This window comes from Hemitrygon akajei, chromosome 4, assembly GCF_048418815.1.
Source record: "Hemitrygon akajei chromosome 4, sHemAka1.3, whole genome shotgun sequence".
Lineage (NCBI taxonomy): Eukaryota > Metazoa > Chordata > Chondrichthyes > Myliobatiformes > Dasyatidae > Hemitrygon > Hemitrygon akajei.
Window position 1 is genome coordinate 57,059,342 of NC_133127.1, and position 17,004 is coordinate 57,076,345.

The 17,004-nt window shown below is 40.2% G+C and overlaps 1 protein-coding gene across 4 annotated transcripts in view; it reads left to right on the forward strand.

Annotated features, from left to right (window-relative positions):
* Positions 1-17,004, forward strand: part of kiaa0232 (KIAA0232 ortholog) — a 128,571-nt gene that overhangs the window by 76,474 nt on the left and 35,093 nt on the right. For all 4 annotated transcript variants that reach the window (XM_073042668.1, XM_073042671.1, XM_073042670.1 and 1 more), the window contains exons 4-6: positions 8,215-8,284; positions 11,385-11,469; positions 11,794-15,079. In XM_073042668.1, coding sequence (XP_072898769.1) covers positions 8,215-8,284; positions 11,385-11,469; positions 11,794-15,079 — 3,441 coding nt within the window. The remainder of the gene's footprint in view (positions 1-8,214; positions 8,285-11,384; positions 11,470-11,793; positions 15,080-17,004) is intronic.

Here is a 17,004-nt window from a genome sequence, read left to right on the forward strand (position 1 = left end):
CCAGGCCCCAGACAGTCCTTTCAGGTGAGGCACCACTTCACCTGTGAGTCAGCTGGGGTAATATACTGTATCCGGTGCTCCCGATGTGGCCATTTATACATGGGGAGACCCGCCGCAGACTGGGAGACCGTTTTGCCGAACACCGGCACTCAGTCTTCCAGCAGTGGCGGGATCTCCCTGTGGCCACACACTTCAATTCCACAGACCACTCCCACTCCGACATGTCTGTCCATGGCCTCCTCTACTGTCAAGATGAGGCCGCACGCAGGTCGATGGAGCAATACCTTATCTCCCGCCTAGGTAGCCTCCTTCCTGCCGGCATGAACATCCAACTCACTGACCACCGTTGATACCCCTGCACCCCACCCTTACCCCCATCCCTATCTATAATTTTAGTCTGGTTCTCTTTCTCTCTCTTTTCCTCCCTCACTATAATCTCTCCCCACCAGCCCTACCTTTCTTTCTCTTTTATTTCTCATAATTCTCCAGCTTCCCCCTAGCCCATTTCCCCCCAGCCTATCACTTCCCAGCTCTCTACTTTATCCCTCCCCCTACTTATTATCCCCCCCTCGACCATCCCATGTTACTTCACTCTTGATGAAGGGTTTTGGCCCATAACGTCGTTATTACCTCCTCCCATCGATGCTGTCTGGCCTGCTGAGTTCTGCCAGCATTTTGTGTTTTTTACTTATTAAGTTCATCTGCTATTTATTTGTCCTCCATTACTACCCCACCAGCATCATTTTCCAGTGGTCCAATATCAACTCTCACTTCTCTTTTATTCTTTATATAGCTGAAAAATCTTTTAGGATCCTGCTTTATATTATTGGCTAGTTTGCCCTCATATTTCCCTTCTTGTATTTCTTAATAGTTTTTTTAGTTATCTTCTGTTGGATTTTAAAAGCTTCCCAATCATCCAACTTCCCACTCGCTTTTTCTACCTTATATGCCTTTTTCTTGCCTTTTATGCCTAGCCCTGTCATTTGAGAACAACTTCTGTCCTGTGCCTTGTGAAATGTTCTCAGAATCTTCAGCCACCTCTAATCTGCCTTCATCCCTGCCAGCATCCCCCTCCAATCCACCTGGGCAAGCTCCTCTCTCATGCCTCTGTAATTCCCTTTATTCCATTGCGATACTGACATATCTGGCTTGCGCTTCTCCCTCTGAATTGTATGAATTCAATCATATTATGATCACTGCCTCTTAAGGATTCTTTTATGTTAAGCTGACTAATAAAATCCAGGTTATTACACAGCACCCAATCTAAGATAGCCTTTCCCTTAGTAGTCTCAAGCACAAGCTGCTCTAAAAAGCCATCTTGTTGGCATTCAACAAATTCCCTCTCTTGTGATATGACACCAACCTGATTTTACCAATCCCCTTGAATTTTGAAGTTCCCTATTACAATTGTGACATTACCCTAATAACATGCCTGTTCTATCTCCCTTTGCAATCTCAACCACACATCTTGACTATTATTTGGAGGCCTGTATATGATTCTCAATGTTTTTTTTACCTTGGAGTTTCTTAACTTCACCCACAAAGATTCAGCATTCTCTGCTCCTATGTCACCTCTTACTAAAGATGTAATTCTGTCTCTTACTAATAGTCACACCACCACATTCAGTGCAAAGTATATCCTTTGATGTTAAACACCATACTATAACTTTCTTTCAGCCACGACTCATTGATGCCCACAGCATCATATCGACCAGTCTCTGATTGCGCCACAAGTTCATCCACCTTATTCCAAATGCTATATGCATTTAAATAAACACCTTTAGACTTGCATTCTTCTCCCTTATGGATTTAGCCTCTGTGGTACACAACTTAACTCTTGGCTCTGTCTGCAGTTGTACTCAATCATTAGCTTGACCTTCCTTACATTCATATTACATATTACTTCATCTACTTGTAAACCTGCTGGCTCATCCTCAGCTTTATCATACTGGTTCCCTTCCCTCGGCCATATTAGTTTAAAGCACTCGCAACAGCTCTAACAAACCTGGCCGGAAGGATTTTGGTCTCCCTCGCATTCAGGTGCAATGCATCCCTTTTGTACAAGTCGCACCTACCCAAAAAGAGGTCCCAATGATCCAGAAATCTGAATCCCTGCCCTCTGCTCCAATTCTTCAGCCACGCATTTATCGACCACCTCGTTCTATTCCTGTCCTTACTATCACGTGGCACAGGCAGCAATCCCAAGATTACTACCCTTGAGGTCCTGTTTCTCAGCTTCCTTCCTAACTCCCTGTATTCTGTTTTCAGGATCTCCTCCCTTTTTCTACCTAAGTCGTTGGTACCAATATGTACCATGACTTCTGACTGCTCACCGTCCCTTTCCAGAATATTGTGAATCCATTCAGAAGCATTGTGGACCTTGGCACCTAGGAGGCCAATTACCATCCATGTTTCCTTTTCGCGTCCACAGAATTGCCTAACTGTCCCCTCATTATAGAGACCCCTAATACTGCTGCCATTCTCTTCACTTTCCTACCCTTCTGAGCCACAGGGCCAGACTCTGTGCCAGAGGCATGGCAACTATTGATTCCCTCAGGTAGGTTGTTTCTCCACCCTCTTCCCCCCCCCCCCCCCCCCCCCCACACACAACAGTACTCAAAATTAAGTACCGTAGATGTCGGATTATAAGCCGCTACTTTTTTCCCACATTTTGAACAGCTTTGAACACTGCGGCCTTTAATACGGAGCGGCTAATACATGATTTTTTTCATGCCGCCAAAAACATTTTGCCTCGTAACAGTAGACCAATAAAATTGATGAGTAGTTCACAGAGGTCCAATGAAATTGTACGATAAATCAAGCGCACTTTCACAATTAAATTATTGTAAATCAGTCATTTGTACTCACCCTCATCAACATGGAAAACACTCGAAGAAAAGCATTGTGCTGCCTTTATGGCAGTTATTTAGTTTATAATATTTTCGCTTAGTAATTCATTTGTTAGTTAAAGTTAGAACTGTTTTAACTATATTTGTTTTCTGTACTACATCGCGGGATGCTATGACGTCACACCCGGTTTCGCCGCGTCTTGTGGGAAAAATGCCAGTTTGCGATAAACGGGACGGCGGGGGGCGAGCGGCATTGGATCTGAGCGAACGCTGCTTTTAAGTTAAAGGCGATCAATAACTTTTCCTGGTAGGCTGCAGTATATATATTTTTTACCAGTCGTTAGGAGATATTGGAATGTTGTTCAGTAAAAAAGTATACGCAACGTATATTTAAAAGTAGCCGCGTTACAGGCACGGTTCGAAAAAAAGCATTTGCAATATGTATTTGTTTATGTTACCATATGGATTTAATTAAAAGTTAAAAAATCCTCACGTGTAATATCTTTCTGTGTAAATATCTCATATTACAACGTGGGACACCTGCAGCCGAAAATCCGGTGCGGCCTAAAATCCGGTGCGGCCTGTACAAGTAAAAAATTGATTTTCTTTCTAAAATTAGAGCCAGCGGCTTTTAATCAGGTGCGCTCTGTAGTCCGGAATCTACGGTACTTAATGTTGAGGGGTATGGCTACAGGGGTGCTCTCAACTATCTGACGTTCTCTTTCCTGACAGTCACCCATTTATCTGTCTCCTGCTGCCTTGGCGTGGCTACATCCCTGTAGCTCCTGTCTATCACTGTTTCACTTACCCTAACAAGCTGAAGGTCATCGAGCTTGCAGCTCCTGTTCCCTAACACGGTCCTTAAGGAGCTGTATCTCGATGCACCTGGTGTAAATGTGGCCATTGGGGAGGCTGGGAATCTCCTGGAAATCCCACAACTGACACCCAATACAGAACACTGGCCCTGCAGACAAGAATGAATTCAGAACTATGATTCTGGAATATATCACAGCTAATATTTGAAATGTGATTATTCTTGTTCATGCAATTAGTTTACGCATATTTATACATTTTTTTCAAGTTTTTGCAAACAGCATTGAGAAGATGAATGGTGAATTTTGATTTTGGAAATGCAGGTCACGGGAGAACTCTGCTAAAAGAGTGCACTGGAAAATTTAGTAATAACCAAGATGGATAGGTTTGGTCTTTGGTTTAATATTTCAAGGACATCACCTAATTATTTCCATCAAGGAGGAGGTACAGGACTTTGAAGATGCACACTTAACGTTTTTGGAACAGCTTCTTCCCCTCTGCAAGCAAATTTCTGAACTGCCCATGAACATCACCTCACTATTTTGCTCACATTTTGCACTTTTCTGATTTTTCTTATTGTAAATTAGAGTAATTTTTTATATATCTGGGGTGCCTAGGGGTGTCTCGTGTAGCAACAGAACTCTCAATGGACACAATTAAATATTTTTGTTTCAGCATGATAGAGCTAAAAAGCACAACTGCTTCCAAGGTCAGTACAGTCAACAAAAATGTCTTAATGCATTTAAACGAATTATTACTGCTTAAAACTGCCGGAAACAATGCTGATTGTGGATGCATTCGTCCTCGTAGGATTCCACACAGGAAGTGTGGCTGCAGGTCGGGGAAACAAGTGTGTTTTACTATACACTATCAGGATAGATCTATAGAGTCTCTCAGAAGCAGAGGTGGAGGAGTATGCCTCATAATCAATTCTCCTTGGTGCACAAATATATCAGTGTTGTCCCAATTCTGTTCACCAGACCTGGAATATCTGGCAGTTAAGTGCCGTTCTTTTTACCTACCACAGGAGATTTCTGGGATCATGTTAGTAGCAGTATACATTTCACCTCAGGTTAATGTCATTCAGGCTTTAGATGATCTGAGCAATGGCATCAACATGCACGAGGGCCAAGAAGGTATGGACAAGGGAAGCACAGAAGCGCCTGCAGGACTGCTTTGAATCGGTGGACTGGACTGTATTAAGGGATTCATCTTCAAACCTAGATGAATATGCTGCAGTTTTTGCCAACTTCATTAATAATGTGTATATCTACAAAGATTTACTGTTGTTATGAACCCCGTAACTGGGTATCTTACCAGCAAAGATAGGAGTATCCGTTGAAGTCTGATGATACTATTTTTAACAGTATTTATTAGTAAAAATACATAAAAATAATATCAATGCAAATATACAGATAATATACGACATCAATACTAAACCTAAAAGTGCGGGTATAATAATAATCAATAAGCAATAAGCTCTATCGTTGTCTAGGGGATAATGAATTTTCCGATGGAAATATGAAGTTCAGTTCATGCAGGCTGCGGTTGTTGGAGAGAGAGAGAGAGTAACTTGCCTACTTTCCTTTTACGATCTTGTTCCGTCGATGCGTTGTTATTGTGGCCATTCACGTATGACCTCTCCGTCCTTTAGCTAGACCGTTCCGTGGAGGACTCGTCACCCAGGCAAGGGTGGACACACACACAAGCCCCCACCGGTCTCGTAGCATCTCTCCTGGTGCGTCTGAGGGGTGTTCCCCAGACCCTACTTTTATCCCCACTCACGGGGTCTCAGGTGTCACTCAGGTTGGGATGATGCAATCCCTCAACCAGACCACTCTGGTTGCCCCCTGAGGGGTTTCAATGAATAGAACAGTACTCAATACACAATTCCTTCTTCAAGAGACAATAGCAGTAATCTCTCTCTCATTACTGACATGCTGTGTATCTGGGTATCAGACCCGAAATAATAGCGATTTTGCGATTCTCAAAGGGGGGGGGGGGAGCGACTTTGCACCCTTCTGCCCATCAGAGTTGCTCCTCATTCGTAACACTGTACATTCCCAAACCAAAAGCTGTGGATGAACCAGGAGGTACATCATCTGCTGAAAGCTAGATCTGTGGCATTCAAGACTAGTGACCCAGGCCTGTACCAGAAAATAGATATGATTTGCAGTGGGATATTTCAAGGGTAAAGAGACAATTTCGAACAAGGTTGGAGGCGACATCGGATGTACGACAACTCTGGCAGGGTTTGCAAGACATTATTTCCTACAAAGCAAAACCCAATAGCATGAATGGCAGCGATGATTCACTACCAGATGAACTCAACACCTTCTATGCATGCTTCAAAAGGGAGAATATAACTACAGCTGTGAAGATCCCTGCTGCACCTGATGACTGTGTGATCTCTGTCTCAGAGGTCAGTGTTAGGCTGTCTTTAAAGAGAGTGAACACTCACAAAGCAGAAGGTCCCAATGGAGTACCTGGTAAGGCTCTGAAAACCTGTGCCAACCAACTGGCAGGAGCATTCAAGGACATTTTCAACCTCTCACCGCTACGGGCAGAAGTTCCTCTTGCTTCTAAAAGGCAACAATTATATCATTACCTAAGAAGAATGTTGTGTGCTGTCTTAATGACTATCGCCTAGTATCTCTCACGTCTACAGTGATGAAATGCTTTGACTAGACTGAACTCCTGCCTCAGCAAGGACCTGAACCCATTGCCAATTGCTTATGGCATCAACGGCAGACGCAATCTCAATGGCTCTTCACACGGCTTTACACCACCTGGACAACACAAGCACCTCTGTCAGGATGCTGTTCGACGACAGCTCAGCATTTAATACCATCATTCCCACAACCCTGATTGAGAACTTACAGAATCTGGGCCTCTGTAACTTTATCTGTAATTGGATCCTCGACTTCCTCAACTTCAGTAAGACGAAAGAGCTGATTGTGGACTTCAGAAAGGGTAAGATAAAGGAACACTTACCAATTCTCAGAGGGATCAGAAGTGGAGAAAGTGAACAGTTTTAAGTTCCTGGGTGTCAAGATCTCAGAGAATCTAACCTGATCCCAACCTATTGATGCAGTCATAAAGAAGGCAAGACAGCAACTATACTTCATTAGGGGTTTGAAGAGATTTGGTATGTCAACAAGTACACTCAAAAACTTCTATAAATGTACCGTGGAGAGCATTCTGACAGGCTGCATCACTGTCTGGTATGGGGGGGCAACGGCACAGGACCGAAAGAGGGTTGTAAATTTAGTCGGCTCCATCTTGGGTACTAGCCTACAGAGTACCCAGGACATCTTCAAGGAGTGGTGTCTCAGGAAGGCAGCATACATTATTAAGGACCCCCAGCACTGAGGGCATGCCTTTTTCTCACTGTTACCATCAGGTAGAAGGTACAGAAGCCTGAAGGCAAACACTCAGCAATTCGGGAACGGCTTCTTCCCCTCTGCCATCCGATTCCTAAATAGACATTGAACCCTTGAACACAACCCCACTTTTTGTTAATATATATTCTGTTTTTGCACGATTTATAATCTATTCAATAAATGTATACTATTATTTATTTTTTCTTTTATATTATGTATTGCATTGAACTGCTGCTAAGTTAACAAATTTCATAACACATGCCAGTGATAATAAATCTGATTCTGATATTTCATTTTACTGTTGCTTCTTAACAAACTTTATGATATATGTCAGTGGTGATAAACTTCATTCTGATTCAATGTGACTATCGATATTATTGGCCAGAATAACAGCTTTGTTATCCATTCAAAACCTGAGACAAAAGCTGTAAGTATTATCTAATGAATCTGAGGTGATATTGTTGTCAAATGGGCCAAACTGTTGATATTACTGGTCCAACAGCTAGTTCTCAGTGGAGAACCCTCTTAAGAAAATAGCAAATCAGTATTAAGCAATTTGTATGCTTGAGGATTATGTGTTGGTTTTTCAATTAAGAGTGATGACATGGCTGATCTGCTGTACCACTAATTTCTTTGACATGCTAAGTCTGAGTTAGTCTGACTTGTCAGCTATCTGCTTTTATTATTGTGTAATTTTATTCTTTGAAGTAATTTAATTCAAATTTAATCTGGTTGCTCTACTATTTCTGAAACCTTTGTAAGATACAGGTTGCTGTTACATTTTCCTTGATCGTAGTGATTTATCAAGTGCAGAGTCAGGTCAATAGGGTGTAATTTCTTTTCAACAATACCTAACCACCTGTATTTTTTCTCTGTTTATATATGGAAATAGAAAATAAAAGAATTTTTTATAATTGTAGTAGCTACTCAAGACTTGCTAAGAGCACATTCGTATTTAAAGTATATGTAATATTTGACCAAATATGGACACTGTTTTCAATATATTAAATAATAGGTTTTTTTTTACTTTCTTTACAAGAAAAAGTGTATTACATTGGGCTATGTTAAGTGCTATTAGCTGTTGCGTCAGCACTTGCATGTTTGAAACCATTCTGAAGCATTAAGTCAACAAACATAATGATTTGGTTATTTTTTCCTTTTTCACTTAGAGTTCTGGAATTGAGACCTTGGTTGAAGAACTTTGCTCCAAATTGAAAGAACTGCAGAATAAGCAAAAAGGTATGTTTTTCTCCATGTTGAATGTCATTGTACAGTTTTTTTTAAAGATTTTGAGTATTCTCAATCATAGTTTTTGGAAAACCATTAGATAGGTATACAACAAAGATATGAATCCATTTTGTCATGTTCAAGATCCTAGGATAAGTTCCCATGATGGTATTAGAGTTCATTACAAAATTAATGTACAAAATCAGAGGTTGTTTCATAGTTAATTCAAATGTTAATATAGCTCCTAGGAAGTTTTAACATTAGCCTGCTTTGCTGATCCTAAAGTACTAATTCATTTCCAATAAGCATTCAAGTACAAACCATGTCATAATGTGAAGCAATCAGTAATTCATTTTGGTATTATACGGGCGATTCTCCATGGAGAACTTTTGAAAATAACTGATTAATCTCTTTGTAGTGCAAAGAAAGATGTTAGTTTGGGGCACTCTGACATTACCACCTTTCAAATTCATAGAATGCAGGTTCATAACCTAACGGATTGAGAGTGCTCTAACACTTGATCAGCTAGATCAAAACTGATGGGTAATTTTTAACGCTGTGCATGACTGAACTGAAAATTGTCAATGAGTTTCAATGATAATAAAGATAAAACAAAATGTTAGAGGAACTCAGCAGGCGAGTCAATGTTTTGGGCTGAGACCCTTCTTCAGTACTGAAAAGGAAGGGCAAAGAGGAAGGATGCTGGAATAAAAAGGTGGAGGGAGGGGAAGGAAGATAGCTAGAAGGTGATAGGTGAAGTTAGGTGGGTGGGAAAGGTAAAGGTCTGGAGAAGAAAGAATCTAATAGAGAGGAGAGTGGACCATAGGAGAAAGGGAAGGAGGAGGGGACCCAGAGGGAAGTGATAGGTAGCAGAGAAGAGCAAAAGGCCAGAGTGCAGAATAGAAGAGGAAGAAAGGGGGAGGGATTATTTTACCAAAGGGAGAAATCAATATTCATGCCATCAGGTTGATGCTACCTGCACAGAATATATGGTGTTGCTCCTCCACCCTGAGGGGGCTTTATCTTGGCACAAAAGGAGGCCAAACACCACCATGTCAGAATTTGAAACAGAATTAAAATATTTGGCCACTGGGAAGTTCCACTTTTGGCAGATGGACAAGAAATGCACGATGAAGCATTCTCCATTTTAGGATGGGGGGGGCTCACCAATGTAGGGGAGGCATCATCGGGAACATTGGACATAATAGAAAACCTTAGCAGATTTGCAGATGAAGGAGGGGATGTATGGTCAGGTGTAGCACTTAGGCCACTTGCAGGGCTAAGTGCTGAGAGGGAGATTAGTGGGGAGGGATAAATGTACAAGGGAATCATGGAGGGAGCAATCCTAGCGGAAAATGGAGGAGGGGGATGTAAGGTCTTAGATTCCTTATAAGATGGTGAAAGTTGCGGAGGCTCCTAGGGAGGTAGGTAAGCATAAGAACAACTCTTATCATGGAAGAATTTTCTTTCTCATGATATAGGAGTAATATCAATTTTTACACAAAAAGCCATGTATTTTAATATAAATTTATAACAAATAATTGATAAAATTATATCTGTTTACACTCTAAAATAGTTGCTGTAAATATGGAGCTAAGCTGCTGTTAACCTACCCGAGTAATATCTTGGAAATTTTGATATGGGAAGTGTTCCTGCTACTGTGTCATTGGCAGGTACTGGCTGAAATAGATAAAGTACTGACAGTAAAATTTTAGACACCTGATAAGAATTGGTCTTGGTGAGAACCGAAAGAAAAATACATCAAATGTTTTGCAATTGTATACCATTTTCATGATAGCAGGAAATCCCAATTAGCTTTACAACTAATGCATTATAGTCATGAGACCATTAGTCGTTCCTATAATGTGGCAACTACAACAGCAAACATATACAACCTCTAACAAATAACAGTGTCACAATGACCAGGAATTTGAGTTTATTAATAACAATGGGTGAGGATTAATACTGATCAAGACACAGAGAATTATTTCCTTGCAACAGTGAACTTGAAAGTTATTCTATCTGACCTGAATATTAGCTGTGAGTTTCAGAAATTGCAGTCACTTTGAAGTATATACATGAATTTGATGATCAAGCATGTTGCAGTATGGCTGTTAAGTTGTGATTTTAGTTATTGTGCTATATAGCGGATATTAATACAAATGAAAAGTGAAGGAGTTTGGGTTTAATGCACAAAAGCAAGCACACAGAAATTCTCAACTTTAAATGTATGAACCATGTCCAACAAGTAGAAGAGATGTGGGAAATATATAACAGATTTTCTGAAAACATGTTTAGCATTTCTTTTGGAGTTTTTATAACATCCAGACTTGTTTTAAAACCAAAATTTATAATTCTAAGCCTAAAATGCTTGCACAAGGTGATAAAACCAAGCCATTAAGGTCTTTTCCTGTAAGGTTTTATATATTTGGAGTTACAGGATCTTTAGGCAGTTACTGTTTGGAAGGTGAGCATTCATGTTAAGTAGAAATCAGGTTATTCAGGTTATTTCCATGACTCAGCTCTCAAATACAGTATGTTATTTATAATGTGGTCATCCAGCAGAATATTAAATGTATTGAGGAGCTCTACCTTCATTACTCTTTCAGATAGTTCCTGACCCGCACCAATCTTTGGACGAAAAAAATTCCATGGTTCCTATATATTTCCTTTACTTCAAATCTTTATGCCTTTTTTATGTCTCTTTCATAGGAAATGGCTTCTTCCTGTTCACATTGTCCACACTTGATTTTATCCACCTTGGTTAAATCTCTCCTTAGCGTACTTGGTTTCAAAGAAAACAGCACTTCCTAGTCTGTCCATTGATAGCTTCCCAACTGTTTTGCTCACTTTTAAGCATGCTACTAATACCTTACAATCTTCTGTCAATTTGCTCAGTGCCTTATTGAAGAACCCACAGGTAATAAATATTAACATCAGACCAGAGCTCTAAAATCAATGTTCAAAGGTATAAAGCAGCACAATTTTGCCTAATTTTGTGTTTCCATTTTATGTCATTCAAAGTAGAAAAAATAATAAAGAAAATAAAGATTATGGAATATTTGTCAACTCTAATTTGAATTTACTTATCTTCTCTCTTGCCAAATTACAGAAGAGAAACAAAATAGTAAGAAAGCAGAAGGATCTCAATCTCCTGAAATAATAGGATCTCCTTCCACCAAGGATCAGGTAGAAATGTATGTATATTCTTAGAATATTATTCTGCATTGGAAAACAATTGACATATTGAAGCATACGATTGCTCTCTATTGTGGACAGAACACTGAAGCATTGCAAGAAAACTTTATAATTTTTTTAACTTTGGAAAGAAAATGTACCAACTTTGTATAAGTATTATTATTGGATGGCTGATCAGTATTCCATCAGAAGCTACTCTAATATTTTAAAAATGTTATTTACCTGATGAATTCAAAATTAATAGAGTTGATGTTAATTGACATTGATGTTTGACATTGATTTGCTTATAAATCAAACAAATATTATGTTTTTTTTCCATTTAGGTATTATGAAGCATTTCCACCTCTTTCTGAAAAGCCAATCTGTCTGCAAGAAATCATGACCGTGTGGAATAAGACCAAAGCTTGTTCATTTTCTGGTTCTTCTTCTTCATCTGCTGCTCCACAGACAAGCACTGATACATCATCTCCAAAAGAATGCAACAGTGAAGGTGAAGGTACTAGAGAGCGAACAAATGAGGCTTCCACTTTAACCAACAATCGAACATTCAGGAGAAGTAAAAAGGAAAAAGAAAATAGGCACAATAACAGCATGCCGGAAGAAAAACCCATAACAGGAAAGAAGATCAGACACAGGTCAGAAGGAAAGATCCGCCCTCGTTCATGGTCCTCTGGCTCCAGTGAAGCAGGCTCAAGCTCTAGTGGCAACCAATATGAGTTGAAAGGTTCCACAAAAGCGGTCAAAGTCCGACATAAGGTGAGAGAAACTTCACGGAACAAAAAGGGGCGGAATGGACAGGTTAGGCTATCGCTGAAGTCTGTTGACAAAGATGATCGAAGAAGCACCTGTGGAAGCAGCAGCAGTGGACATACCAAGCAACTGTGCAAAAAAGGAAAAAAGTTTATGAAAGAAACAAGAAGGAAAACAAATGGCAACAATGGTGCTAAGGATCTTGGCAATGAAAATGGAAGGGAACAAGAATTTAAAGAAGAGCCATTGTGGTACACTGAACCAATTGCGGAATATTGGTTCCCTCCAAGTAGAAGAAGCAAGCTGGAAACTGCATACCGAAATAGTGTAGCTGCTAATGATACTGAATCTTTGACTTTGGAAGAGCTTTCGGAGACGATGCAGGGTCTTTGTATTAACAATAATTTTCAAACATACCTCGCTGCAGGTGCTTTCGTCGATGGTCACTTTGTTGAAATGCCTGCATTATTAGATGAGGCTAATGACCTCACTGGGACCTCAAGCTGTTCTAATCCCAAGGACAGTGATATTTTAGATGATATGCATCTTTCAGAATTTACTCACTTCTATGAAGTAGATATTCATCAATCCATATTGGATCCTAGTGCCTCAAATTCATTGCAAGGAGAGAGTCGAATTTTAAGCATGATTCGACGGAAAAGTACAGAGCAAACTGATTTTGAGGCAGACTGTTGTATAGTATTAGATGGACTACAATTGTCGAGGGAAAGTGCAATATGGACAGATTCACAACCTTCTCTTGGTGCAGAAGGATTGCTCTTGCATGATCTTGCAAATATAGCTCAATTCTGGGAGTGCTCTAGCTCTGATGAAGCAGAGGGGGAAAGCTTCGCTGGGGAATCCCCCATTACTCTTTCTCCTATTGTGGATAACACGCTGTGTGATGCAAGTAGTAGTACTGGCAATCAAGAAGAACACTTTTCAGAAGCAAATGAAGGGTCAAGTTTAAACTCCAATTGTTTTTCTCTGTTTGAAGTGCAATATGATAACCCTGCTTCACCATTCTGTTTTGATGGGCTAAGTTTGGGAAATCAGAATAATGATATTGGAGGCTGGGCAGATTTGCCTGGGAAAGCACAGTCTCGTTTGCTTATATGGACCAAAAATAGTGCCTTTGATGAAAATGATCACTGCTCAAATCTTTCAACACGAACGTGCAGCCCGTGGTCACATTCTGAAGAAACACGTTCAGATAATGAAGCCTCCTTTGGTATTCAGATGGAGGAGTCCACTAAATTTAATGCAGATGAGATTGATTGCATTGTTCCAGGCATTTCAACCAGCCTTCTTGATGAAGATCTATTAGATTTGTTGCATGAGGAGACACATTCGCAAACAGATGGAGCTTTACGAAACATAACAAATGTGGCTTTCAAGCAGAAATCTAAGTTGGAGTCTATTTGTGGAATTCAGTTGGAAGAAGAAGAAAATAAGGAGTATGAAACAACTGCAGAAATTTTCAAAGAGCAGCTGGCCAGTCATGGAGATAGCTATGACTCAGAAGTTATAAAAGACATTTGGACAGCCATAGCTGAAAATGATGCTGTAACAAAACTAGATGTAGAGAGATCAGAAGAGGACTTCTTTTCTGGTGAGGTGAATGGTTGCCATTGCTGTTGTTTGGACATGGCAATGAAACAAGACATTCTACAAGGGTCTCATGAAAAGGCAATACAGAGATCAGAATATCACTTATGGGAGTGCCAGGAAGAAAACTTGGAAGCCCAGGCTATTGCCACTGGGGAACTTGCAGACATAGATGTAGGTGATTACACTGCACCCTCTAAACCTTGGGATATTGGTGCTGACAAAGAAAGTGCTTTCATTCTTGGTGGAGTCTATGGAGAACTGACAACCTTTGACAATTGTGGAGACTGGGGAGTGGTTCCACCTGATCCTGCAAAAGGTACTTTATTACAATGTGCATCTTCAGATGTAGTGACCATAGCAGGTACAGATGTTTTCATGACTCCAGGAAGTAATTTTGCTCCTGGCCATAAACCTTTGTGGAGATCTTGTGCTTCATTCACACAGTGTGATCAAATGAGAAAAGGAGAAGACAAGTTAAATACTGAGTTCTCATTAATCTTCCATGAAGATTTATTTGGGAATTGCAGTAATTATCAGAATCAGGAGCCTGGTGTTGAGTACTCATTTTCCTCCTTTGACCTGAACAATCCTTTCTCGCAAGTTCTTCATGTGGAATGTTCATTTGAATCTGAAAGGCTTGCAACATTCAGTCCAAGCTTTAAACCCAAATCTATATTGTGTTCAGACTCGGAAAATGAAACATTTCATCCTAAAATATATAGTATTGACAAAACACAGTATAGAGCTATTCGAATCTCACCACGGACTCATTTCCGACCTATACCTGCCTCTGAACTTTCACCAGGTGGAGGAAGTGAATCTGAATTTGAATCAGAAAAAGAGGAAGTTACCGTACCTATTCTGTCTCAGATAGATTTATTTGAGGATCCACAGGCTGATCTAAAGCCATTGGAAGAAGATGCTGAGCGAGAAGGACACTACTATGGAAAATCAGAGCTGGAATCGGGGAAATTTCTGCCTCGATTAAAAAAAGCTGGAATGGAAAAGAGTGCTCAGACTTCATTAGATTCTCATGAAGGGTCTGGCGGCCTTTTACTGTCAGAACAGCAGTGCCCGGAATGCCATTTAGAGGCATCAATGGGATGCACCAGTGTGAATAGTTGTGAAACGGATTTTAAGGTAAAGGTACCATGTGATAAATTGGAAATGTTCCAGAATCGCACAATAAGCAGGAGCTTTTCTGGCTTTAGCGAGGGAACGTGTGTCACAGCAGCATCACTACAAGAGGTAAGAGTTACTATTGTTTTTATGAGTTTCTTTTAAAGGTTCAAAGGTCAAATTTAATGTCAGAGAAATGTATACAATATACATCCTGAAATACTTTTTCTTCGCAAACATCCATAAAAACAGAGAAGTGCCCCAAAGAATGAACAACAGTTAAACGTGAAAACCCCAAAGGCACACCCAAGCTCCCCCTCCCGTGTGTAAGCAGCGGCAAACAACAATCCCCCTCCCCCCACTGGAAAAACAAAAAGCGCACCCGGTACTGAGCACAAGTGTGAGCTAAGTGATAAAGACACAGACCAAGGTTACCCCAGAGGCTTCACATTTCATCCGACATTAGACAAACCACAGGTTCTCTTGCTCCCTGACAAGGGAGAGGGAGGTATTCCCCATTTTCACAACGAGCAGGAGTGTATTCGCTATCAACATTATTAGAAGTTAGATTTTTCCAGTATTTCGAAAGTATTTTTATTGTGGAAAAAATAAGCAATAATTAACCTTTTGGGACAACCTCAATCAGTCAATCAATCTCACCAGTCAAATCAATCCCACATTTTCATATATTTGATGTTGTCTTCAACTAATTGCATCAAATCAGAGGTTATGCTGTTGCAAAAAAGGTACTGATGCTTTGGAAGAATCTCTTTAAGAGCTGTACTCAGTTAACGAAGTTGTTTACTTTATCTAATAGAGATGAATATTAGAGTTTTTGCAGCCTTACAAGAGTGCCCTGGGCATGTGCATATAGAGGTAATCGAAGCTGGTCAGCTGTACTGTCGTATTCTATAGTTAGAGCCAAGCAATACAGAAATAAGATTCATTTTTGACATTGACAAAGCATTCTGTACAAAATGTGGTGACAAATAATGTTTTTGCAGTTGAAGTTGTTACTCGTTCCTTTGAATGACTGAATGAGGGCCTTCGTCGGTCAGAGGTGACCATGGATATTGCGTCCCAGTTGTCTAGATACACAAGTCTGCGCAGTATGATATGGAGAGCAAGCTGTTGCCCATGTAGCAAGCTCCCCCTCTGCACACATTTGATGAACCCAAAGGAACGGCAGAGATTGATCCAATTTAGTACCAGCAGTATCGCAAGAGCTGTCAGTCAACAATGAACTCAATGTAGGATTGCCTTAGGGACTCCCGTTCTGGATTTTCCCCTTGGGTTTTACTCCCAATGAATGGGTAAAACCGCAAAGCAGCGGAGGCTTGAGATCAGAGTTTTTCTTCTCCAAGATGAGCTACCAACCACGGCTAATGAGCCCCTTCTGCCCATTTATTCCTTTACATATGATAAATGCATGAAGTCTGTTTATAAAGAAACTAACCAGTAAAAATGATCATAAATTATGCATATATTGCAAGTTGATTTGAAGAGGATTTCACACTTTGAGTTTGTAGAAGAAACTGAATAGATGAAATACATGTAACATATTAATTTAAAAGCTTGACAGTTATTCATAAACCTGTTTTAAATCTCTGGGTTTGAGAAATCTTTTTTGCTGTAAATTTATAACTCATATAATTTATTCACTGACTGGAAAATTACAAATGTCACTCCACTCTTTAAGAAGGGAGGCAAAAGATGGAAATTCTAGGCCAGTTACCTTGTCTTCAGTCATTGGCAAGGTGTTAGTGTCCATTATTAAGGATGCCGTTTTGGTGTACTAGGAGGCACATGATAAAATAGGCTGAAATCAACATTGTTTCCTTAAGTGGAATATCATGCCTGATAAATGTGTTTGAATTCTTTTAGGAAGTAACAGGCAGGATAGAGAGAGAATTTTCAGAAGGCCTTCAACAAAATATTGCACATGAAGTTGTTAAATGGTACACGAGCATAAATTGAAGATTGGATGACTGGCAAGAGGCGAAGAGTGGAATTAAAGGGGGCCTTTTCTGGTTGGCTGACAGTGACGTGGTGTT